The 25,571-nt window shown below is 49.0% G+C and overlaps 2 protein-coding genes across 13 annotated transcripts in view; both read left to right on the top strand.

The window, feature by feature from the left end:
- Window positions 1-20,951, top strand: part of STRADA (STE20 related adaptor alpha) — a 29,136-nt gene extending 8,185 nt beyond the window's left edge. For 3 of the 12 annotated variants that reach the window (XM_061175409.1, XM_061175407.1, XM_061175408.1), the window contains exons 2-11: window positions 192-271; window positions 11,829-11,931; window positions 12,324-12,445; window positions 14,252-14,360; window positions 14,466-14,589; window positions 16,185-16,356; window positions 16,880-16,984; window positions 19,167-19,408; window positions 19,712-19,754; window positions 20,032-20,951. In XM_061175409.1, the coding sequence (XP_061031392.1) occupies window positions 236-271; window positions 11,829-11,931; window positions 12,324-12,445; window positions 14,252-14,360; window positions 14,466-14,589; window positions 16,185-16,356; window positions 16,880-16,984; window positions 19,167-19,408; window positions 19,712-19,754; window positions 20,032-20,184 (1,209 nt within the window). In that variant the 5' untranslated portion in view covers window positions 192-235 and the 3' untranslated portion in view covers window positions 20,185-20,951. Of the gene's footprint in view, window positions 1-191; window positions 272-2,947; window positions 3,006-5,223; window positions 5,253-6,221; window positions 6,259-11,828; window positions 11,932-12,323; window positions 12,446-14,251; window positions 14,361-14,465; window positions 14,590-16,184; window positions 16,357-16,879; window positions 16,985-19,166; window positions 19,409-19,711; window positions 19,755-20,031 lie in introns of those variants that run through there. The other 9 variants (XM_061175411.1, XM_061175410.1, XM_061175417.1 and 6 more) reach the window with 7 other exon arrangements.
- A 2,609-nt stretch (window positions 20,952-23,560) lies between these two features.
- LIMD2 (LIM domain containing 2) lies at window positions 23,561-25,348 on the top strand. Its single transcript, XM_061175924.1, has 5 exons — window positions 23,561-23,674; window positions 24,474-24,568; window positions 24,753-24,797; window positions 24,877-25,016; window positions 25,097-25,348. The coding sequence occupies exons 2-5, from the start codon at window positions 24,527-24,529 to the stop codon at window positions 25,254-25,256; spliced, it is 387 nt and encodes a 128-aa protein (XP_061031907.1). The 5' UTR covers window positions 23,561-23,674; window positions 24,474-24,526; the 3' UTR covers window positions 25,257-25,348.
- The last annotated feature ends 223 nt before the right edge of the window (window positions 25,349-25,571 follow it).

Genomic DNA, 25,571 nt, shown 5'->3' with positions numbered 1-25,571 from the left:
GAATGTATTTGGCCAAAGTACATCCAGGTTTATTGTCACTGAAAGTTTCTCTAAACAAATCTTTAGAATCTAGAAATTTGTAGGACTAGCACAGTGCTTTGAATGGTAGACTCATAGTAAGTTTTTGTTAATCAACAAATATTTCTATAAAAGCAGATTTGACTAACAACCTGTGTCTATTTTCGTTTTAGGTTTAAATTTTTGAAATTGAAGTAGGTCTACACGTTAGGAACTCATGTCTTTTCTTGTAAGTAAACCAGAGCGAATTAGGGTGAGTGCTTCTCTTCTTCTGGCTTTACTATTTTTTATTTTCTGAAAAGCAGTGTGTTTGGCAGATATTGTAGGAGGTTTTGGGTTTTTTTTTAATGCGGTGTTCAGAATCATACAGAAGTGAGGGATGTAGAAAGTAAAGCAGCTATTGCAGCCTCCACTCCTAAGAAAAGAACTTGCAGGGACTTCCCTGGTGGCGCATTGGTTAAGAATCCGCCTGCGAATATAGGGGACACGGGTTTGAGCCCTGGTCCAGGAAGATCCCATGTGCCGCGGAGCAACTAAGCCCGTGCGCCACAACTACAGAGCCTGTGTGCCACAACTACTGAAGCCCGTGCGCCTCGAGCCCGTGCTCCGCAACATGAGAAGCCACCACAGTGAGAAGCCCATGCACTGCAACGAAGAGTAGCCCCCACTCGCCACAACTAGAAAAAGCCTGCGTGCAGCAGTGAAGACCCAACGCAGCCAAAAATAAATAATAAATAAATTTAAAAAAAAAAAGAAACGAATTTGCAGGCAGAGGCTGACCAGAGACATAGAATATACCCACCAGCTTGTCTGATAGAGAAGAAACAAGGTGGCTTATTTTATGATTATCAGTCATTCAACATTAAATGAGTTGCTGGCCCTTTTCAGTGTAGATGTGTACCCACTAATGATCTGACTGTTTCCTACACGTTTTCAGTGAGTTTGTGTGTTTTAAAAATCAACATCGGACTTCCCTGGTGGCTTAGTGGTGGGGAGTCCGCCTGCCAGTGCAGGGGACACGGGTTCGAGCCCTGGTCCAGGAAGATCCCACATGCCGCAGAGCAACTAAGCCTGTGTGCCACAACTACTGAGCCTGTGCTCTGGAGCCCGTGAGCCACAACTACTGAGCCCGCATGCCACAACTACTGAGCCTGCACTCTAGAGCCCATGAGCCACAACTACTGAGCCTGCACTCTAGAGCCCATGAGCCACAACTACTGAGCCCATGTGCCACAACTACTGAAGCCCGTGTGCCTAGAGCCTGTGCTCCGCAAAAAGAGAAGCCACCGCAATGAGAAGCCCACGCACCACAACGAAGAGTAGCCCCTGTTCACTGCAACTAGAGAAAGCCTGCGTGCAGCAACAAAGACCCAACGCAGCCGAAAATAAATAAATTAATTAATTTAAAAAAAAATCAGCATCAGATTGTAATCATTGGAAAACTTTTTTGAACCCGGGCCCTTGGTAGTGAAGGCACAGAGTCCTAACCACTGGACCACCAGGGAACTCCCATCATAGGTTTTAATTGAAGGCTTTTTGAAAAATTTTATTACACCTGAGAACTTCACTAGCTAAAATGACCTCAAGAACAAATACTGGGTTTAGCTTCTTTACAAGCTTCCTAAATGATTTCCTAAAAGACTGTCATGTTTATTATCAAGTACTTAATTTCTAACTGCTGTAGTAATTATTTTAAAATTCTGTAACACTGTATGTGTACTATGAGACATTGGGAATATACCACTTTCTTTTTTTTTTCTTTTTTTTTCTCTTTTGGCCACACAGCTTGTGGGATCTCAGTTCCCCCAACCAGGGACTGAACCCGGGCCACAGCAGTGAAAGCCTGGAATCCTAACCACTAGGTCACCAGGGAACTCCCTTAATATACCACTTTCTTTAAATATTAAGGTGTAAATTATATTTTGTGTTCCAGTGAATATAAATTTTTTATATCAATTTTTTTTAATTTACGGTGTTCTTTTTTTAATTTGGAAAAAATTGATATAGAGAATGATGTTACAGTTTCAATTCATAGTCCATATTATGCAACTTATTTCTGAATGTTCCTTAATCTTCCTTTTTCTTATGTTTATGTGGTAAGAATAATTTATATTGGAAAGAGTAAACCTCGCTATTAATTAAGAGAAACAAAACAGAATCCCTCCTTAGCCTGAACTCTACCCAGTGGAAAGAATACCCCTAAGCCAAGGTTTAATACCAGTCCTTGAGTGAAATATAACCTTGATCCCATTGCTTTTATGTATGAGCTTCTTTTCTATTTCAACCTAACCTGATTCAGGTGAAACCAGACCGCTGATCAGTATGATGGAAATCCAATACTTGTTTGAAATAGTCCAGTAAAGTGAACCATAGATTAGTCATGCTAGTTTGGTCCTTGTAAACTTGGTAGAAAATGTACATGTTGGTGATGTCTTTAGAAATCCTAGTGGATGAAAGAATATGCAGTTTGCTATTTCCTTTTACAAACTAATAGAGGCTTGTGAAAAACTGTTTCATCCCTATTTTCTGTGTGTGAATTCCAGTATTTTTCAAATTGGCATTAGTGATCCAAAGCATCTGTAATAGACAGCCATGGAATGAGTAAGATGGAACCAAAAGGCAGTTTTATATATAGGAAGGACAAAAGCATTCTTCATTATTAGGGCCAGTACTACTTGTTTCTCATCTGTCAGATTTAAGAATTTGTCATCAAATTAGGCAAAGAAGAATACAGAAAGGAATTAATCTATTGTTTTCAGTTGATTTAAATCCAAGATTCTTTTCAAAACTTTTCCATAGAAATGTAGCTTAACTGTACTGCATGATTCGCTTTTTGTAGTTGTCTTTTTGTCTGTCCATCTAATGGCTGATAGCTAATTTTTTGTGGCTTGGAAGAAATACTAATTCTCTTTGGGGTTTTCCTCTTTAGCGGTGGGTCTCGGAAAAGTTCATTGTTGAGGGCTTAAGAGATTTGGAACTATTTGGAGGTAAGTACAGTATGGCATTTAGCCATCACTTCAGGATAAATATCGCTGCCTTTTTGTTGATTAAATCAATTTTCTAGAAATTAGCAATTTAAGGGCAAGTTGTTATATTTGTTTGGCTACAGCTGTTATATTTACTTGGCTCCTTTTTGAATCCATGCTTTCCCCAAAATTTGAGGACTAATCTGGCAGTTGTCCTTGGCCTGTCTTGATTGTTAGAAAGCCAGTATTTACTTAAAAGCACACGTGTTTCTTCTAAGTATTTGTCTATGAAATACATATTCTTAAAGGAAAAAAAGTAGGTGTTTAAAAGTCTCTAGCCTTGAAGATTTAAAAAATAAAATTATAGTCAGGACAAAGGTAGCAGTGATATAAAAGTCATGGTTTCTCTGATCAATCTAGTTGACTCATCTTTTCATGAGACTTAGAGACTAGAGAAAAAAAAATCTGTCAGGACAAAAATACTAACTTCCTATTGTAAAATCTAAATGTTGATTCAGAAGTAAAGTAGGTTTGCAATTTTGAGGTTTAACAAATCCAGGCACTCCCCTTTGGCTATTTTCCAGTTGAGCTGTTTTGGGAACTGTGATCTTAAGGCAAGGAAAATTCTTTTTCTATAAAAATAATAGTAGTAAAGCCCCTTTCTTTTTATCTGTACACCATGATACTCTCTTCAGCTCCTATAGCTAAAGAAATGGGTTATCAGATAGAGTATGTTGGTTCACTGATCCAAACTACCTCGAGAGGCTTGAGTAATTGAAAACTCAAACTTGTTAGTTACTAGGTGACACCTATTAATTTATTTTCCCTACTGCCACTCAAAGAACTTCTGGAGTTGAATTATTCATGAACTTTGTCAAAGGGTTTTATAGAAGACAAAAGAGAGTTTAGAAATATGATGAGTTATTTTTGTTTTGGTTATAAAGAATAAAAATAATCTGCACAGTAAAGGAAAGGCTAATGGAACAAAAATACTATGTTCTGGTGCTATTCTCATTTTTTTCCCCATCATTAATGGGAATACAGTGGTTTAAAAGTAAACATTGGCATTGATGGAAATTGAGTTGAAAGTCCAGTTTACATTAATTAGCTAAAATATTCCAGTTATGTGAATTAGATTAATGGATTTTGGTTTCAGTGTCTTGAGTGTAGGATCTCTGGATGTCTTTTGATAATTCCCTTGTCTCTGATCTGAGGAGGATGAAGAGATTGTTCTGTATATTGTTTACAACTTAATGAAGTGTATGTTACCAAGGTGATACAGCTTGGAATTTGCCTTCTGCTGTAAGGAGCCTTGGTTTGATTTCCTTTTACCTATTCACCTGGCTTCTTATCTTTGACTTGTAAGAAGCCCCTCTTAAGCAACCGCTCCTGCCATTTGTATACCAGAAAACTGATGTCCATGGCACACACACAAAAATCTTATTTTGATAAATTGAGACTAATTTACTCTGCACTCAATATCTAGCAATATAATTTAAGATATTTGGAGATGTGTAATCATTCCAATACTCTACAGTTAAAATCTTTACTTTGATCACTTTTCAGAATAGAGAAAATAAAAAGCACAGATACAGAATTTGTCTTATTTTGGAGCAGAAAGTCATTTAAGTTGTCCTTTGCTTTATCCATCTTCATCAGGAGTAGCAGAGGGCCAAAAAGCCCTTGCTTTATTTTCATTTAGAATAGAACGTATCTGACTGGAGAATCAAATTGGGTAATGGTCCCACAAACACATGTTACTGTATTAAAACTTTTTTGTCTTTTTTTTTGGGAAACCTGTTATCTAGTCCCTGAACTCCCTGGGAAATAGCCAACCATGTATATAATTTTATAACGAATTTTTTGTTCACAGTATAAGACTCTGAAACTAGCCTATTGAAAGTAACATTGTGTGGTGATGGAAAGTAATTGTATGACCAGAACTATAGCAGTTGAGTTGTACTCAGTAAAGAATACCCGTAGAATAAGAGCCTTGCCAAGTTTTGAAGAGCCATAGATTCATGTTTAAAACTCCGTCTATCTGCAGCATTTTTACTGTGGATCTCTGGGGGGGTGTGTGTGTGTGTTTATATGTAGCACTGCAGGCACTTTTTGCTGTAATGATTCTTAAGTGGTTTCCATGAATAAATGCAGTCCTAAGTGCAGTAATTGCTGTTCTGAATGTGGGTGTGTCTTCTTCCAAAACCCAAAATGCCGACACTCAATCTCTCCACTCCAGAGCAGCTTCCGGGTGACACTCGGAGAAAAGTAAGTGATTTTCCAGGCTCTAGTACTGTGGCTTGTTGCATGGAGGTGACTTGTGGAATGTTGTATGTTTTTTTGGTTGGCTTATCATTTTATGTTTTTGCTCATCTGTCATTGAGTTTTATACGTGGTATAATTCTTCTGCTTGTGGGGACTTAGGTTTCACCCTAGAGAGATTCTGATGTGTACTTTGAAAACTGAAAAACTCTCAGGCACTTTTTCTCTCTCCTCCCCTTTGTAGCCCTACCAGTCACCTGCCACCCCCTCCAAAAACTAAAAGGGACAGTTTCAACACTACCATGTGGTTATCTTTCAGTGGCTAGTAGTACTAGATTTCCCATCCTTAGTCTATTAATAATAGATTTCAGTCCACAGAGATAATATAGATCTCTGTCTAGATTATAAGGCAGGACGTCAAATCTAGTTTAAAAACAAAACCCCAGGTTTTAAAGTACAAAACAGAAAATGTATTTTTTTTTGGCAGAAGTTTCAAGACTCTTGCCCTGCTTCTTACTCTTCTAGTTTATTTTACCAGTGGAAATAACAGCAGCGTACCAAGCTGCTTTTTTTTTTTTTAATTTGTTTATTTATTTTTTTATTTTTGGCTGCCTTGGGTCTTCGTTGCTGCGCGCGGGCTTTCTCTAGTTGGGGCAAGCGGTGGCTTCTCTTGTTGCGGAGCCCGGGCTCTAGGGCGCGGGGGCTTCGGTAGTTGTGGCATGCAGGCTCAGTAGTTCTGGCTTGCAGGCTCTAGAGCGCATGCTCAGTAGTTGCGGCGCTGGGGCTTAGTTGCTCTGCGGCATGTGGGCTCTTCCCGGACCAGGGCTCGAACCCGCGTCCCCTGCATTGGCAGGCGGATTCTTAACCACTACGCCCCACCAAGGAAGTCCCCAAGCTGCTTTTGATACTGTGAATCAGTGTCTTATACAGAGAGGATAAGAGCCCTTTTCTCCATAGACTTCTTCTTCTTTGCAGATAACAGACCTTTGTGCCTTTTGCAGGCAGCTCTAAGGTGAGTGAAGGGTAATGCTACTGACTAGGAATTTCTTTCTGAGTAAAGCTTGGCTGCGCTTTACTGGCCAAGAGCACTTCACTATCACATCCCAATATTTTCCAGTCAGGAGTCCAAAAACGTGCCCTATAGGATCAGTTGGGTATTTTTCCAGAGTACAGTGCCAATTACATATAGTTCTTATATTTTCACAGCTGCTGATGTTATACCAAAAGTTATCCTGTGTGAAACCTTTGGGAGGTTGAATGTACTTATTTGTTGGACATTTCATAAATATTGTGTTTGTGTGCTTTATTGTATTTTGTTTTACGCTCTTTAAACAAAGTTATCATTTTATGGTCATTTCCGGATAGCAGTAGCTTATGTATTTTTCAAATGCTTCAAAATGAACAAAGTGCTTTTCATGGTGGGGGAAACTAAGAAAAGACTTTGATAGAATTAGTTTCTTTCTCTAGGCAATTTGAGGTTATACATTATACTAATAAAACTATGCCATGCTATGTTTAAAGAGAATGGGCTAAATATCTCCTTTTCATCTGAATTTTGACCTTTTCTAAATCTGAAGCAGTATAATGGACTAACCTGCCTTTCTTGTGGTAAAACCAGACCAAATCTCTTCCTTTCAAAATACTGCCTTTGTTTGTTTGTTTTCCTAAATAAAGGTCGCCTTCTGTCTGAGTTCAGACTATAGAACATCCACAAAGTAGAAAGCATCCATTTTAGGGTCATTTCCAGGGAGTTGGGGACAGAATGGTAGAGGGGGTCACAGCAACAAGCAGACTAGTTCATTTCATGCGATTCTGGATTGCCCAATGAACTCATATTCCCAATTACCTAAAGAATTTCATTTTCTAAAACTAACACTTTGAAGTAGTTTTCCATAGTCAACAAAGACAGTAGAAATATTGTCAGGTTACGAACTAATCATATCAGTAGTTTAATGAATCATTTCTCACCTAGGCTCAACGAAAGTGTGGCTTTAGTGTGTAGCCTGGTAGGTAGTATATCTTACGTGCGCTCCTGGCAAGGAAAAGGGAGATAGGTTATTTTAAGAAAAAAGTATCCTGTATGTAGTTTATCCAAAGGGAGTTATTTAAAGTGCATATAAAAGAATTTTTTAAAATCTCAGGTCTCAGCTGTCCCTCATAGTCCTTTTTTTTTTCAAATTAGAGAAACATAAGGAGTTTGCCTAGAGATCAGAGGAGAGGCCTTTAAATACAAAGTCGTTCTAGGTTTGTTCTCATTGGGGCCATATTGTTACCTGCTAAAAAATGCAGTACTTTCTCACATGCAGGTGTCAGATTCCGATCTGTGAAGTTCCCCTGGTAACAGGGGAGCTAGGGAATGTGTTGTAGGAGGGCTGGCATTTGCAGTATAAGTCAGCATGTTGAACTGTCTCCAGTGGAATCGACTGGTACGTTTGCTCTCCTCTTCAGCCCATGGGAATAACAAGGTCATGGGCAGAAAACCTCCTGAGTTCAAACGTTGCTTAAATGATTACTTTTTAAGTAGATGCCAGCACTGTTGTAGGCATTGGGGAATACATCAGTGAAGAAGACAGACAGGCCCGGCCCCGACAGAGCTTGCATTCTAGTAGAGAAGGCAGGCAATAGACAAAATAAACTGCAGTGATCACAATGAAGAAAATCACAGTGATCACAGCGAAGAAAATAAAGCAACATGACATAATAAAGTGACTGGGAGATACTTTACTTGGCGGGACAGAGTCTTCAATGAATAGGTGACATTTAAGTTGAGACCTCAATGACGAGGAGGAGCAGCGATGAGAAAGTGGTGGGGCAGGAGTGTTCCAAACAAAGGGACAGCTGGTGCGAGTTTGCTAAGACTGCTGGTTCGCGTGGGTCAGGTGCAGTGAGTCAGGGCAGCCCTGTGTGGGGTGAAGTCGTGGAAGAGGGCAGCGGCCGGATCGTGTGGATCCTCACAGGCCAGAGTAGCGGGTGTTGGGTCTGAAAGCAACCCCCTGAGTTTTGTGTTAACTGGTGACACTGATTTTATTGAGGGCAGGTTGATACTTGAGAAAACAGCAAAGCAGAGCAAGAGTATGTGCAGCGGGTTAGAGGTATAAGGTTAAGATAGGACTCTCCAAAGTTAGCTTAGCCTGCAGCGAAATTCTCAGCAGCTAGGGAGTCGCCATTTCGGAGCTCTTGGTTTAGGCTTTTTGCTCAAATTGTTACCGAGTCCAAGCTTGCTCTGCTCGCCGCACAACAGGTCAATAAATCGGGAGACGAGGTGTTGAGGCAAGGTATATGACTTTATTCGGAAAGCTGGCAGACCGAAAAGATGGCAGACTAGCGTCTCCAAAAAAACCGTCTTATCGGAGTTTGGATGCCAGTTTCTTTTATAGAACAGAGCAGCGGGGAGGCGATGAGGAAGTAAAGTAAAAAGGCCATAAGTTTTGCAAATATGCCCTGGGATGGCCAGCCTCGGGGAGGGGATGTGTTCATTTCTTCTTTCTTGCAGCCATCCACAGGTGGACAGGGTCAGGATGCTTCCCTGAACAAAGGCACTTTGGTTTAACATTCAGGCAGAGGGGCAGGGTTCCCTGAGGCGGGCCATTGTGTATAGACAGTATCCTTTAGTGAACAAAAGCAATGGAAGCAAAGGTTAAAGTAAAAGAAACAGATCCAACATGTAGTCAGATTTGGCTCTTCCCTGTTACAAAATCTCTGCTCCGTTTTGTTCCTTGATTGTCTGTATCCCTCTCACCTGTGTGAGGCACTGGCGTGGCACCAGTATCTTGTTTTGAAGACAAGATAGTTTCAAGAAGCTACAGTGGCTATTAAGTCATCTTAGAATCTGTTTTCAGAGCATTTGGAAACACAGAAGCCTGTAAAAAACAAAATCAAACCAACTTTAACTATCGATCAAGCTCTATTTAGGAGTCTCTGTTTTCTCCATTTTCTCTGTTCCATCTTCTTTGCTGAACAGGAGAGTGACCAAAAAGTAGACAGCAAAAGAGAGAGGGGAAGAATAGAATTCATATTTATTGAATACCTGTGATACACCAAGTAGCGCTAAGCTCTTTACATATTTTATCTCATTTCATTGTCACAACAACCCTATGAAGTGGGAATTGTTCCACTGATGAGATGATGAAGATCTCAGGGCTTAGAGGGACCTGCCCAGGGTCACAGAGCAAGTGATAGACTGAGCTCAAGTTCTGCCTATCCCTGGCCCCTAAGCCTAGAGTCTTCACATTATACCATATGTTTTACTTAAAATAGCCTTTCCCAAATTATCTTCCCCCAAATTTAACAGATGTTAGGCACAAAAGACTTCTCTGGACAGGTATCTTTTGGAAATGTTAGGTTAAACAAAGTTAAACTTTGTCAAATTACAGAACTTCTCAAAGCCCTTAATATGGGAGTACCCCTTGTGATTGTCCATGAGAAAAGAGTGCGCTGCATTTTGTAACTTAATTGGACGTGTAAACTTTTTTCATGCATTAACTAGCAGGTCAATGTTCCATGGGGCCTACTTTGGGGAAATCCTGCATTAAAACAACTAGGTAGAAAAATGGACAAGAGACAGAAAAGGCATTTTCACTCTGGAGAAAACCCACATAGCCAATAAATACATGAAAAGATGCTCAACTTCATTAGCACTCGGAAACGTAAGTCAAACCCACAATGAGACTGGCAAAAATGAAGTCTGAATATACCAAGTGTTGGGGAAAAGATGGATCAACAAGAACATACGTGTATTGCTGGCGGGAATGTAAATTGATACAACCATTTTGGAAAACAGTTTGGCATTTTCTTCTAAAGTCGAATGTTCATATACTCTGTGACCTCCAGTTCCACTCCTAGGTATAATCTTTAGCGTAACTCCTGCATATGTGTGTCAAGAAACACATTCAAGTGTGTTTTTAGTAGCACAGTTCATAATAGCAGAATGAAAAGTAACCGCAAAAGCCCATCAGCATTGGAAGGATAAATTGAGGTATGTTCACAAGATGAGTATTATACAATATGGCTAAATACAACAATATAGGTGAATCTTAGAAATATAAAGTTGATTAAATTAGAACTGTGATTTGCTAACAGGGCTCAATTCTGCTTGACTGGGTTCCTCTTAATGTTAAGTGGTGCTGGAAGTAAAACCCCATTTGGTTTCTTTCGTCATTGGCAGCATCAGTTGTTTTGAAACCAGATGTGTTTCAAACATCAGGCACCCCCCCACCCCCACCCCAAGGTGATACCACCACGTCAGAATATTCTCGACTCCAACACTTTTCTGTCTCGTGCTGAGCCAAGAGCCTTCGTGTATTCAAAGACCTTTTCCTGATCAGAGGGCAGGTTTATGAACGCAGCATATGAAATGTGAGCTGGCCTAAGGCTCTTTGTTTCAGTTAGACATACATCTCAAGAAAGAGGATCCAAAAGAAAGAAAAATACTCACAGTCCCTAAATCATACAAATAAATTTAGGTTTGGAAGAAGGAAACTGAACCTATTAAACTGAAGGAAGAGCCGTTGGCCTGCCATGTATTTTGCTGGGCACTTTTCCATCAGGACCTCACATGTGACACCCACATCCTAAATGGCTGGGATCCAGCTTCGTTTGCAGCCTGAGTGCACAGGGACGAGGGAGCAGGTCACTTCTGCTGCCTGGGGTGATGGCTGAGACCTGACAGCTCTGTTCCCTGCCTGCAGCCCAGTGTGTTAGCTGTTTTCTGGCTTCACTTGGAAATGTCAGGGAATGATTGGTCTGGCCTCTTGGTTTGCTAACAAGGGGGCCTCTTATGGCCACATTTTGCCTATAGCAAGATTCAGCGTTTGCTCTTTGGGATTTTTTAGTCAGGACCTTAAAAATAGGACCCTAGGGACTTCCCTGGTGGCGCAGTGGTTAAGAATCCGCCTGCCAATGCAGGGGACACAGGTTCGAGCCCTGGTCCGGGAAGCTCCCACATGCTGTGGAGCAACTAAGCCCATGCGCCACAACTACTGAGCCTGTGTGCCACAACTACTGAAGCCCATGAGCCTAGAGCCCATGCTCTGCAAAAAGAGAAGCCGCCGCAATGAGAAGCCTGCGCACGGCATGGAAGAGTAGCCCCCGCCCGACACAACTAGAGAAAGCCCACACGCAGCAACAAATACCCAACGCAGCCAAAAAAAAAAAAAAAAAAAAGGACCCTAATGTAGCAGGAAATTCAAGAGAAACCCCACCTCTCCATTCCCCTTCTCTTTTCTAAATGTGCCTTTCTCCAGACATCCTTTCCCAAGTAAGAATTTCATAGTTTTTAGCAAATGAGCCAGCTGTTGGGAAGGACAAGCAAATCAACTGTTGACTAGAACTGGCTCTTGTCCCCACCCCCATTTGTAGATAGCGCTCACACTTACTCTGATATTAGTGCCAATTACTGCATTGAACAGCTGATGTTTTTCTTTACATTTCTCATCAAATAGTGCTGGAACTGTGTCTTTGCTCCAGGGTCAGAATTTGTATGTTTGTTTACATGCCAGTCTCCTTGTGGGTCTGAATTACCATCTCCCCACTCTCATCCCGTCCCCAAGTTTCTCTTACTAACCTGTTTTTCTTTTTCTTTAGACCAATGAGGCGAGCGCAGAGTCGATAGCATCCTTCTCTAAACAGGAGATCATGAGTAGCTTTCGGCCTGAGGGAGGGTGTTATGAGCTACTCACCGTTATAGGTAATGTCCACGACTGTCATGCTCCAGGGGACCATGGCAGCCTTCTCAGATGAATGTGTGCCAGAAGCTGTCAGCCAGGTAGCAGGATTCGTGGAGACAAAACTGGCTTTTGTGGTTCTTCTGTGGTTTTCTTCTTCCAAGTGTGGGGGAAGAGATCATGTTTCCAGGAGAGAAGCTCTTTTCAATTTTTTCTTTTGGGCTGTACACTTCTGGTGTCCTGGGCCATAGTCAGTTAGAATAGTTGGCTGAGAAGGAACTGATGGAAGAAAAACCAAGAAATAACAGAAATGAAAGTTTTAACTTGAATTTTCTTTTAAAATCAAGTCTCTTTAAGGAAGTTGAAAACCTGTGTTGCTCTTGTCCCTGTTTATGGCATTTCTCTTTTCTTTTAGGCAAAGGATTTGAGGACCTGATGACAGTGAACCTAGCAAGGTACAAACCAGCGGGAGAGTATGTGACAGTACGAAGGATTAACCTAGAAGCTTGTTCCAATGAGATGGTGACATTCTTGCAGGTAATCAAACGTGAATGTGACACTTGGAGGGAGGGCTCTTAGTTCCAGTAGTACTCACAAGGCATCTTTACATCTGTCATCTGAAATAGCTGGCAGGAAACGAAGGTAGACCAAGCCAAGAAGTTACGGAAGCTCTTGGTGAAGAATCTTGGGCATTTGGCATTAAGGGTTCTATAACACTGCTCAGCCCAATTTATATTCCCCTCTTCTTCACCAAATCCTCCTGTGACTCATTTATTCATGTATTTATTATTCAGAGAGGCTAAGTAACTCACCCCTGGTCGCACACACTAGTAAGTGGCAGAGGCAGGCTTCACACCCAGACAGTCTCTTTCCAGGTGCGGGGCAGCGGCGGCCGTCTTCCGACTCTTAGTGTCCTGCTTGCCTGAGGTTCCTTTCTTCTGGAGAAGCAAATAGCTGCCCTCTTGTTAAACTGGGAGACGCTGTAGGTCTAGTAAGTGTCTGGGGATGAAGGCTTGCCCTGGGAACTCCCTAGATTTAGGGCCTGGCTCAGTGTATTTTCAGTACAGTCGGCTGCAGCCCCTCCCCCTTCTTCAATTACGATGTTTTTCTGAATTCACGCTTATCTGACAGTGCCTCAGTACCAGTTCATGTGTTCAGAGTAGTTTTTGGGTCTGAGGATGGAACAGAATGTCAGTCCCAGCTCAGTTATTTGGGAAAAAACATATCTGAGTTTGTTCTAGAGCATATTGAGCTTTGTGATTCTTTTCTTTATCCTGTAGAGCCGTGGAAAGGTAGAAGGTGCTGCCTATTTGACCTTGGCTCATTTCCCAGAGGCCAGGACCCTGGAGTTTCTGCAGTTCTTTTGTCCAAATTTTTGTTCACATCTTCTGTCCAAATTTATTTTAAAATTCCATCGGTCTTACACTTTCCATAGCTGCTTCTGAGGAAGGGAGCTCTCAACCTGAGGTCGCTGGAGAAATCTAGTCTAATGTTTAGTAGTTGTTGTTTGTTCTTTAATGCTTTCTTTCCGTGTTTCTATTGCTAACAACATTTTCCTTTATAATAGGAAAACACTTTTTTGTTTTATCTTTTTTTTTAATTTTTAAAATTTTACTGGGTCTTCGTTGCTGCACACGGGCTTTCTCTAGTTGCGGCAAGCGGGGTCTATTCTTCGTTGCGGTACGAGGGCTTCTCATTGTGGTTTCTTGTCTTGTTGCGGAGCCCGGGCTCTAGGCGCACAGGCTTCAGTAGTTGTGGTTCGCGGGCTCTAGAGCACAGGCTCAGTAGTTGTGGCTCGCGGGCTCTAGAGCGCAGTCTCAGTAGTTGTGGTGCGCGGGCTTAGTTGCTCCGCGGCATGTGGGATCTTCCTGGACCAGGGATCGAATCAGTGTCCCCTGCATTGGCAGGCGGATTCTTAACCACTGCGCCACCAGGGAAGTCCTTGTTTTCTTACCTTAAAGAGGAGTTCTGTGCCTTGGCCCTTGAAGTTGAGCTAAGCTTCTAACTTCCTAAGTCTGCAGTAGGCGGTTTGTTTTCATGGCCTCCGAGGTGGTGCACTGTGGCCCTCTGCTGTGTTGTTAGCAGTTTCCCTGTTGGCAGGGAATGGTTTCTCGAGGTGCTTTAGGATCGGCTGGCAGAGCCCAAGTTAGGCAGAAGCTGGCGAAGCAGGGCTGGCTTCCCTGGTTCCTCTCATTCTAGGGGCACCTGCTCGGGCTGCTCCCAGGACTCTGAGCAGGGCACCCAGGGAGGCCCAGGTCCCCGTATTATTCATGCTACCACCTTCATGTTGAGCGTCCTCCTCGGTGCCCCTTGATTCTGACTGCAGCTCACCATTGCTTTCAGGGGGAGCTCCATGTCTCTAAGCTCTTCAGCCATCCCAATATCCTGCCATATCGAGCCACCTTTATTGCAGACAATGAGCTGTGGGTCGTCACCTCGTTCATGGCATACGGTGAGTGGCAACGGGGTCCTGGCAGAGATGGGTTCTAAGAACTCTGCTGTCAGCTTGCTCATGTGCTGTCACCCTTTGCTCTCTCCCCACGATCCTCTTCCTCAGGCTCTGCAAAGGACCTCATCTGCACACACTTCATGGACGGCATGAATGAGCTGGCGATTGCTTACATACTGCAGGGGGTGCTCAAGGCCCTGGACTACATCCACCACATGGGATACGTGCACAGGTGCTTTCTTGGGCCTATTAACCCTTTATAAGAGTGGTATCTGGACCCATGAGCCCTCAAGTAAAGGTTGACTGAAGTTAGTGAAGCCAGAGTTTAAATCAAGGGTCGAATCCTGCCCTCGCCTCTGCTGGGAGGGCAGAGCATTTACCCTGTCAGTGCTAAAGCTACTGACTTTCTCTTTACCAAGCAGCTTGGTCCTGAGTATTGTATGAGGGGAACACCTGACGTGGGCCTGTGCACTCCACCCTCTCCTTCCTTGGAGGACCCATACTGGGGTGTGCCCTGGAGTCAGCCCTATGCTGGGAGGCTCGGGAGAAGACAGATTGCTCTGTAGATGGTGTCCAGAAAAGCGGCTTGTGGTAGGGAAGATAATAAAACTAGGACCCCTACCTAACTCCACATACAAAGGAGCACTTCAGATTGATTAAAGGCCTACATGGAAACTATAGACTTAGATAGAAGGAAATGCGAGGAGATATTTTCGTGACCTGAGGCATACCATAACTTCTAAATGTTTTACATGCACAAAACATAAGGCAAAAAATGGATGGAATCGATAATATCAAGATTAAAACTTTCTCTCCAATACAGGACACCAGGAACAAAGTTAAGAAAGGAGTTACAGCGTGGAAGATGTTAGTTTTGTCTAAAACACACAGGAGATTAGTAACAAGGAAATTTTGTGAATCAATAAGAAAAGGATAGCAAAGCAATAGAAAGATGAGCGAAGGATATGGAGTTTATAAAAGAAAACCCGAAAGACTAATGGTCACATGAACAGACACTCAAATCTAGCAAGAATCAGAAAATCAAATTAAAACAGGAGGATATCACCTTATACCCGTGGGACTGGCTGTAATTCAGAGGCTGGGTGAGGACCAGTGCGGTGAAGAGGTGGGTCTCCCGTTCGGATAGTGGAAGGTGGCCCAACACAGCCAGTCAGGGTCACTCGGAACCAGGACCATCAGTGCTGCCTCTGGGTGCATACCCCAAAGAAACCCTCCCACAGGCCCATCAGGGGACAGGTATGTGGACATCTTTGTTCATATTTGTGGTGATGAGAGGCAGCACGAGTGTCCTTCCTGGAAGAATGGATTAGTAAGTGTTAGACCCCACCCCAGAGTGCAGGTGGCATTTAGAAGCAACAATTAGGTGTACACAGTTGGCAACACAGAAGGATGTTGGAAACATAACACTGAAGAATGGGCTGCATAACACAGTACCGTTAGGTCAATAGAAAACGCGTGAGAAAAAACAATACACTTTCGAGAATACCTACAAACAGAAAGTACAGATTAAAGGCAGTAGATGGTAGAGGAAGCAGTGGTCTGTAAGCATAAAAGAGAACTTTAACAAAACATAAATAAGTTTTAAAGTCTGGTGATATGTAAATGGGGTCATGCTATTTTTTCTTTTTGTGTATGTTTGAAAATTTTCATAAAAATGCATGTTCGTGTATATATGTATGTATGTATATGCATATAGTACACACACACACCTGCCGGGGAGAGAGCTGACTGGGTCTAGTGTGTAAAGACAGAGGTTTGTGGTGTGAGGGGCTCCTGCTGCCCCATGACCCCCTCCCCGCCCCCCAGGAGTGTCAAAGCCAGCCACGTTCTGATCTCAGCGGATGGGAAGGTCTACCTCTCTGGTTTACGCAGCAACCTCAGCATGATCAGCCACGGGCAGCGGCAGCGTGTGGTCCACGACTTTCCCAAGTACAGTATCAAGGTTCTGCCGTGGCTCAGCCCAGAGGTCCTCCAGCAGGTCTGTGAACTGGGTCTCAAGGAGCCCCCATTCCCCCACCAACTCGTGATTCCCCAAGGAGGCCTTCAGGAATTTCTGGGGGTGGGGGTTCCTAGAGGGAGGGCTTCCCTGGTGGCAGGTAGAACTGGGACGCCTCTCGCACGGGTGTTCCACGCCCTTGGCAGGTGATGTCATTCCCCCCCCAGCCGGGGAGGGTCCCAAACTGCGCCTGAGGCTCCCTTCAAAGATGCTGCCATTTCCTGGGAAGAACGAGCATTTGGGAAACGTTTGGTGCTCTCTACATCCCTGTCGTAAGCAGGAGCACTTCCTCCTGCTCCCACATAGCATCAGCAAGACATTCGTTCCTTCTAAAACAGCAGTGACCCCTCAGTAGTACAGGCGAGGAAAGTCTCAGCAGCTGGTCCCGATTTGGGGACAGGCCTTCTTTTCCTCTCCCAGTTTTTGCTCCACCCGCTTCTTTCCCTAAGAACAATGGCCAAGGCTACAGTGTGGAGTGACCTGTGGCTCTTTTCTCCTGATTTAGAATCTTCAGGGTTACGATGCCAAGTCTGACATCTACAGTGTGGGAATCACGGCCTGTGAACTAGCCAATGGCCACGTCCCCTTTAAGGATATGCCTGCCACCCAGGTGAGCCTGCAGCCCAGGGGTTTCCTTCTGCCTGCCTGCCTGTCTGCCTTCCACAAACACTTGCTGAGGAGCTGCCACACTCAGGACACCAGCCTGGGATACTAAGATGAAAGACTCAGTTCTTTCCTTCAAGAGCCCCACCAGTGGGGAGATAGTTGTGTAACTATTTACTTCTGTCAGTGGTATCTGTGGTGGTAATGGAGCCTGGGGGGGTGGGCTCACAATTTCAGGCCTGGAGCCCACACACCAGGTGTCTATTTAAAACATATAAATTAAGCTAACAGAGTTTTATAAATTTATAAAGTATGTTCTATCTTCTTACCTTGATCCATATACCTGGAAGGCCAGTTTCTAATTTAGAATTCTTAGACTTCTCAGGGTCTGTGCTACCACGTTCCAGTCAATACCTTTGCAGCCTCCAGCCTGCAAGTTCTACTTCTGTTCATGCCCCTTTTAACCACCGCCCTTGGCTTCTAGGCATACACGCAGCTAGTGGCATTGTCTACCCTTGGAGACAGACCCAGGGAAGAGGGTTATCCAGGTCTTATCAAGTCCAGGAAGTGGACTTGGGTCATTTGGGCAAGGATTACCTGGGTCCCAAGTACCCGGAGCATGATCTAGACCTGAGAGGGGGTGGGGGCGGGCGTGTAGGCTCTGAGTCAGCCTCTCCCTGAACCCCGAACAGACTGCTTGCCCTGTGGGGAGAGGAGCAGCTAGAGAACGGCCAAAGGGCAGCTCTAGAGGAGGGGATCTGGGAAGGCTTCTGGGAGGAGGTGACCCTTGAGACTTGAAGGCAAATAGGAATTAACTGTGTGAAGAATGGGAACTGGAAGGAAACTCTTTTCGGCAGAGGGAGCAGCATGTGCAAAGACCCAGAGTCAAGAAAGAACAGGATCTGGGAAGAGCAGGTAGTTGTAAATGGCTGAAGTACGGGTGCTTCTGGGGGGCTGCTAGGTGACGTGGTTGGAGAAGGAAGCAAGGGCAGATCACGAAGGACTTTGCTTGTGTGCCACGCCAGGGTGTTTGGTTTCTGTCCCAAAGCGTGTGGAGAATTGCTGAAGGCTTTTAAGCATAGGAGTGATAGTATCAGATACATATTTTAGAAAGATGACTCTCGCAGATGGATTAGTTCTGGCAGACTAGTTCGGAGGGTATGGAAATCTATCTAGGTAAGGAGTCTAGAAAATCTAAATAAGACAGAAACAGATGCTCAGGAAAGACTAAAAGGCCATTTTTAGGTAAACAAGATATGGATGCAGAAACAGCAGTGTCCAGGAGCACTTCCTGAGGTGATGGAAATGTTCTGTACCTAGGCTGTCCAACACGGTAGCCACTAGTCACCTGTGGCTATTGAGTACTGTGGCCAGTGAGATTGAGGACTGAATTTTAAGCTGAATTTAAATAAATATAAATAGCTATGGGAATTCCCTGGCAGTGCAGTGGTTAGGACTCAGTGCTTTCACTGCTGGGGCCCAGGTTCAATCCCTGGTCAGGGAACTGAGATCCTGCAAGCCAAGCGGCATGGCCAGAAACAACCAAAAAAAATCTCTCTCTCTCTCTCTCTCTATATATATATATGGCTACATGTGGCTGGTGGCTCCCACACTGGACAGCACAGCTCTAGAAGGATTTCCAGGTTTCTGCCTTGAACAGCTCATGAGGTCCATGAGGACAGCAGTCCCCAAGGTGGGCTGCTTTTACATGTGTGGAGTCTGAGGGCTTTGGAACAGCTGCCCAGGCCTAGCCCGCCCCTGGGTGCACTGCTCCTGTGCAGCCCGCTGCAGTGACAATCGGCCAGAATGAACCCCCTCGGACCCACCTGGGCGTGGCACACTGGGGCTGGGCTTTAAAGAAAGGACCTGGCTGCCGCCTTGACCCTAGGGTGAGGGCTCTACAGTTAGAAAGATCTGATGCCTTATAAAGGGGGAGAGACTGCAAGCCCCTTCCTTCCAACCACGGTGGAGGTGGGTACTCTCTTGCAGCCCTCTTCGTCAGTTCGGCCTTGCTGGGGTGTGGCTGCCGAGTCAGTGGCTGGCACTCCTTTGGAAAAGTCAGACTTTTTCCACTTCTTTCTTTACTCCCCCCAAATCACGCATGTGTTTGGAAAAGTATACTTGTGAAGAAACTCTGTAGGCCTTCCAGGGGCCCCCTCCAGCCCAGCCCCTGGCTCTGTCCTCCCCAGATGCTGCTGGAGAAGCTGAACGGCACGGTACCCTGCCTGCTGGACACCAGCACCATCCCTGCCGAGGAGCTGACCATGAGCACCTCGCGCTCAGCGGCCAACTCTGGCCTGAGTGAGAGCCTGGCCCCCAGCAGCCCCAGGACCTCCAATGGCGACACGCCATCCCACCCCTATCACCGCACCTTCTCACCCCACTTCCACCACTTTGTGGAGCAGTGCCTTCAGCGCAACCCGGATGTAAGGTATATCTGCTGGGCTGGGAGTGGGCTTTGTGGGGAGCCCAGGGGGCTCTGGAGTGCAAGGCCGGGCTCGAGAGGATGCATCTGTCCTGTAAAAGTCTGGGTTCCTGGGAGGAGTCCAGAGCCCCCTCGGCAGGAGGGATCAGCCCAGGGTTTGCTAGGAAGCCAGTCTGGGTAGCTCTGGCTGTTGTTTCTTGGTGAGCTGAGGGAAGGAGAGGGGGCACTTGAGGGTAAGGTAGAAGCAGCAGGATTTGGGAAACCCGGGGCACAGGGCTGATGCTGGTCTCTCCTCCCCTTCCTCTACAGACCAAGTGCCAGCACCCTCCTGAACCATTCTTTCTTCAAGCAGGTACATAGCACTTTCCCAAGGCTCCCTGGTGGTGGTTGCCTGTGGTTCCAACCACCCTCAGTCCCCTTAGCTTTGGGGTCTTTAGATATTCTCTCCTCCTCCCTTCAAATCAGAGAAATGACCGTGTTTCCAAAGCCCCTTAAAGGCGCTGCTCCTTCCTCCCATAGAGACTCTTGGCTCCAACAGCCCATCTGTCCCTGGGCCGTGGTCCCTTGCCCCATGATGTCCTGAGACTCAAAGCAACAGGATCCACCCCCAACTCTCTCTCCTCCCCCAGATCAAGCGACGTGCCTCAGAGGCTTTGCCTGAGTTACTTCGTCCTGTCACCCCCATCACCAATTTTGAAGGCAGCCAGTCTCAGGATCACAGTGGAATCTTTGGCCTGGTAACAAACCTGGAAGAGCTGGAGGTGGACGACTGGGAGTTCTGAGCCTCTGAAGAAGGTGCACGTTCTCCATCCCGGGCTGTGTGAGCCTCCGGGACCCTTCCTGAGGGCTGGCTGCACTCCCACCCTCCTGGGGGCAGATGGAGCAGAAGGGACGTTTCTGCCAGGAGAGTTGGCTGCTTACCGACTGGGAAAGAAATTCCTGGAAGGAAACTTTTTTTTTTTTACTGCTCCGAAGGCTTTTGAGACACGAGGGAATCCCAACAACCAGGGATCGGTAGGGGCCTGAAAGCTGACATTCCCAGTCCTGTGAGCTCAGGTGACCTGACCTCTTCAGAAGGAATAGATGCTGTTCTGGCTGTGGCGGCTGAAGTCCAAGGCCAGGGTTTGACTCACCCGCCCAGGGAACTGTGCGACTTCTTCCCACTCTGGCTCTCCTACCAGCCTAGTTGCGTCCTTCTCCCCCGCTCTCAGATCCTATAGGTCCAGAGGGGCAAGCAATAAGACTCCCCTCCCCTCAGACCTCTCCCTAATAACTGAAGGCAAGGGTATTGTTTCTTTATAAGCACTAGGTTAAGGCTAGGGCAATCCATCCTCCTCCCCCTTTTTGCTTGGGCCCTGACACCTGAAACCTTCCCTTGGTTCATCTTTGTAGCTCATTCCTTTCCCACGAAGAGTCCGTCTTACCGACTCCTGCCGGCCGCCTTGGTGCTTCCTCCAAGGGCCATAATGTTTTGCCTAGCCTGAGGGCCTGAGTCCTTATGCCATATTAGTTTCATTGCCAGAACAAATTAAAAGTTCCAGAGAATCCACTGGAGAGTGACATTGTTGTGTGTTGGCCACGCAGGCTCGGACGTGAGTCATTCCACCCCGGGTTCTGCCATCTGAGAGTGGTCCCACAAGTGCTTGTGGAAGCACAGTGGTGACTTCCTTCATTAGCTAGACAGCCTCACAGCACACATTTCTTTTAAAACCCGTAATGGATTTGTCTCTTAACTATCTAACGTTGAGACTATTAATTTTAGCCTGTGGCCATCAAACTGCTTTGGGGCTGGAAAGGTCTGAGTGCTGGAGACCGGCCGCTCTGCAGGACCACTTCTGGGCCACTGGAGCCCAGGCAGAAGAGGCTCACTTTTGTCAGGAAAGGAGGTGGACGGGGTTGTTCTGGAACAGGACTCCGCGTCTCCTCACCGTTGGGACTCATACTCAAAGAGCAGGTAACCTAAGACCCGGCCCGGCCCTTCCTGTCGTCCTGGCTGGCAGCCAGGGAGTCCGGGCCAGGGGATGAGTCTCACCTCAGGATCCTGCGTGCACTTCCCAGCCTGCACGCGCCCCCCAGCCGGGCCCCTTCCCCCACCGGTCTCTCGGGAGGGGTGCCCCTCTCTAGCCTGGGTACTTCAAATGTCAGATCAAGGAAGTGCCCCTCCCTCTTCCCTGTAGCTGCTTTAACCCGTCAAATGCCCTCACTTTCCCTTTCCTCAGAAATTGTAACATCAGTTTTAAAAAGAAAAATAGAAAACCTCTTCCCGTGGGCAGTTACAGGGGTTGAGGGGAAGGGACATGCACCAGCCCGGAGGGCGTGGGGAAACCTGAAGCGGAGGGAGTGAGCAGGCCAGGTCACATTTATTTCCAACCCTCTTGCCAGCTCGTTTTTTTTTAAACCTCAAGTTCCCTTTTCTTAACACCCTCGGCAGCTTGTTTTTTTCCCTCTCATCTGCTTGCTCCACCTTGCTGTCGGCGCCCCAAGGGCTGATTCTGTGGGGGCCGCCGCAGTTCAGCTGCGGATCATCCTGGGCAGGGCAAGGGGGCCTGAGGCGCCAGCCAAGCGCCGCTCCTTGCACCTCCGAGGGCTTCACGTTTCTTGCATCACCACGGCCCCCTGTGAGCATCTGACGACAGGTGTGGAAGCTTGGCTGGTAAAGATGCCCATTAACAGTTTTAGAAGTTCTCACACACCCCATCCAGGGAGTTCGGGGGGCTGCAGCTCAACCCAAACGTAAATCTTCCTCCAGAGAGGGAGGGAGGCTGAGAAGAGTGAAGCACAGCCTGGGTGCCCTGAGCCGAGTGAAGCACAGCCTGGGTGCCCTGAGCCAGCCAAGGGAACAGCTGGGGGCTGGGGATGCCCGCGGCCCTGCTCGCTCGCTCGCTCGCTCTCCTGCCAGGCGAGCGCCATGAGCTGTTCTGTTCCTGACAAGCGTGTAGGCCTCGCTCTTGAGCCACTAGTTCTGTTCCTGCCATCGCATGGGGACAAGCTATGCTTAGGGCTGTGCTTCGTGAAACAGCTTCCAGCTGCGACAGGGAGGTGGCTTCCCTGTGCTCCCCGCAGAGCTGAGGCTCTACTCCACAAGTGAGTGATGCTCCCTGGGACCCTTAGTGCCGGGTGCCGGAGCCCAGGCAGCCGGCTCGGCCTGGGGGGCCGGGGGGGGGGGGGAGTCAGGAGGCCTGGCCTCTCACGCCAGCCCTGCCGCTCCAGCTTTGTTACTTGAACGAGTCACTTTAAATCTTCAGGCCTCGCTCCCTGTGTCAAATGAGGTTTGGATGAACCCCGGTTTGCTTGTTCGAAGGATGGAGATCTCTTTCCCTGAACGGGGTGCCGGCAGGGGCTGGGAGCGGGGGGTGACGAAGCCCTCAAAGTCCCTCCACAGAAGCGCTTTAGGACGGCAGCCTCTGGGCACCACAGCCGCAGGCTCCCGGTTTCCCTCTGTCCGGGGCGCCAAGAGAAGGCGCTGAGGGCTGGTGGCCGAAGCTGACCGAACACGAAGACCCCAGGGCCCTCCTGCGGCGCGGGCCGGGCCTCGCAGCCTCGCGTGGCCGGACCGCGTGCCCGGCCGCCCCTGCCATCTTCCTCGGCGGCCGTGCGGGCGCGCGAGGCGCCCCTGGCGGCGGGAGGACTCGGCGCCCGAGGGGGCGTGGGAGCCGCACGGGGACGCTGGGCGGGCCTCCGGGGCGGCCCGCGCGGGTCCTTCGTGCTGCAGGGCCCACGGAGCGGGGAAATGGAGGCAGCGAAAGGCCCAGGCGCGCCGGGTTATCTTTTCCGCCGCGAGGGCCTCGTCGGGAGCGCCATTTGTCCCGCGACCCCAGTCATCTCCACCTGGACTCGCCCCTGCCCCGAGGCCTGCGGCGCGCGTCCTCCAGCTCCGGTCCCTGCCTCTGTCCGGAGCGGGCCGACGGGGCGGCCGGTTTCGCGAGGACTGTGAGCGCGAAGCCCGAGGGGCGGTACGGAGCGCTGGGAGAGCGGGGTCGGCGCAGGGGGCAGACAAAGGCGGGGGACGCCGAGCGAGGGGAAGACAAAGCGCAGAAAAGGGGTCGGCGGCGGCGCCGGGGCCCCGGAGGCGGCTCCGGGCGCGGCGGAGCCAATGGGCGGGCGCGGGGCGGGGGCCGGCGGGGGCGGCGCCGCAATAAGGCGGCGGCGGCGGCGGCCGCCGCGGCCGCTCGGGGACCACAGGCAGCGGCGGCAGCTCGCGCCCGCGCACTCCTCGCACCCGAGGCGTTCCCCGGAGACCGACCCCCGCCCCGCGACCCAGGCCGGGGCCCGGTGAGACCCGCGGGCGGGCCAGGGGAGGGGCCGGCATCACGCTCGCAATCCGGGCGGCCCAGGTGGGGGCTGTGGGCGCGAGGGCCGCCGCCCACGGGGTCCCGACGCCGAGCGCCTCAACCCGTCGCGCTCGCCCGTGGCCCCGAGGCCAGCGTCCGCCCTCCGGGTCCGGCCTCCAGACAGAGGCGGGGCCGAGGTCCCCTCGGCTGGACCCGCGGGAGTCCCGGGTCTGGGGTCCGGTACGCGGGATCGGGACTGAGGAGCGGGGCGCGCGGGCGGCGGCTCGGCCGGGCCGGGCGGGGCGGGCGGCTCAGCCCGCGAGCGCTGTCCAGGGGCTGGGTCGGCCGAGCGGGGAGCGCCCGGGGCCCCGCGCCTCGGCCCCGCGCTGGGTAGGGTCGGGCCGGGGTCAGGCCGGGGCAGCGGATTCTGGCCGCGCCCCCCCCCGCCCCCCTCGGGCCCGCCCTCTCCTGACCTCCCCTCGCGCCAGGCGGGGTCCCGGTCCGCGAAGCGCTCCGGCTGCTGCGCGGAGCCCCTCCCCCAGCCGCTGCCAGCTAACTGTTCTTTCCCCGACACATGGTTCCACTCAGGGACCCCTGCCCCCTGCGGAGCCGCGTGGGGGACGAGCGGGCCAAGGGGGAGGTGGGTGAGGGGCGGAAGTGGCAAGACCCAGAGCAACAGGAAATGACTTAGGGAAAGTCCCAACCACGGCCCCCCAGCCCCTTGCCTGTAAACACCCCACCCCCACCCTGCGGGCTGGGGAAGGGCTTGTGGGGCCCTCTCAACCGACTTCCCTTTGCAGAACCCAGCGGGTGCCGCGGCTCCACACGGGGCCTCCATCGCCGCCAACGAGCCATGTTCCAGGCTGCAGGAGCCACCCAGGCCACCCCCTCCCACGTAGGTGATCAGCCGGGTGGAAGGGCACTCCATCCCCGCAGGTGTCTGGCCTGAGGGTGAAGGCGTGCCGAGCGGCGTGTTTGCCTGTCTCCCTTCCCCTCCTCCTGAGTGTCCCTGGGATCTGGGCTGGTGATGGTCTGAGGCACTCCTCAGCTGACCCTGCCCCGCCTGCCCTCTCCCTCAGGAAGCCAAAGGTGGCAGTGGCAGCAGCGCGGTTCAGCGCTCCAAGGTAGGGCCCTGAGGCTGGGGTGTGCGGGAGGGCGGGCCGGTCGCTGGTCAGGCCCCTGATGGGGTCTCTCCCGGATCAGTCCTTCAGCCTTCGCGCCCAGGTGAAGGAGACCTGCTCTGCCTGCCAGAAGACCGTGTACCCCATGGAGCGGCTGGTGGCCGACAAGCTCATTTTCCACAACTCTTGCTTCTGCTGCAAGCACTGCCACACCAAGCTCAGGTGCGCCCTTGCCCTACCCCCGCTCTGGCCTTCCTGACCTGACCCGACCTGACCTGACCGCAGCTGTTCTGCTTCTACAGCCTGGGCAGCTACGCGGCGCTGCACGGGGAATTTTACTGCAAACCCCACTTTCAGCAGCTGTTTAAGAGCAAAGGCAACTACGACGAAGGCTTCGGCCGGAAGCAGCACAAGGAGCTCTGGGCCCACAAGGAGGTGGACCCCGGCACCAAGACAGCCTGAGGCCCCTCTCACCGTCCACTCCCTCCTCCCTCCGTCGAGGGCCTGGAGCAGGCAGCGGGCAGGGTGGGAGAGAGGTTGGACTGGGCCCTGGTGGGGGCAGGGTGGGAAGGGGATGAGGCCGTCTTGCTCCGGCAGAGGGTCTTGGGGGCAGGGCTCTGCTCCGGGATTTCTTCCTTCTCCCTCCGTGGGTGGGGGGGTTAGGGAACCAGGACTGGGCTTTGCTCACCAGCCGCTTCCTGCTGCTTCCAGCCTACCCCACCTCACCCCACGGCCCCCTGGGAAGGCCCCCCAACCCAGCTTCCCTATCTAGGTGCC

The sequence above is a fragment of the Eubalaena glacialis genome, chromosome 19 (genome assembly GCF_028564815.1).
Source record: "Eubalaena glacialis isolate mEubGla1 chromosome 19, mEubGla1.1.hap2.+ XY, whole genome shotgun sequence".
NCBI lineage: Eukaryota > Metazoa > Chordata > Mammalia > Artiodactyla > Balaenidae > Eubalaena > Eubalaena glacialis.
This window is presented reverse-complemented; position numbering and strand designations above follow the sequence as displayed.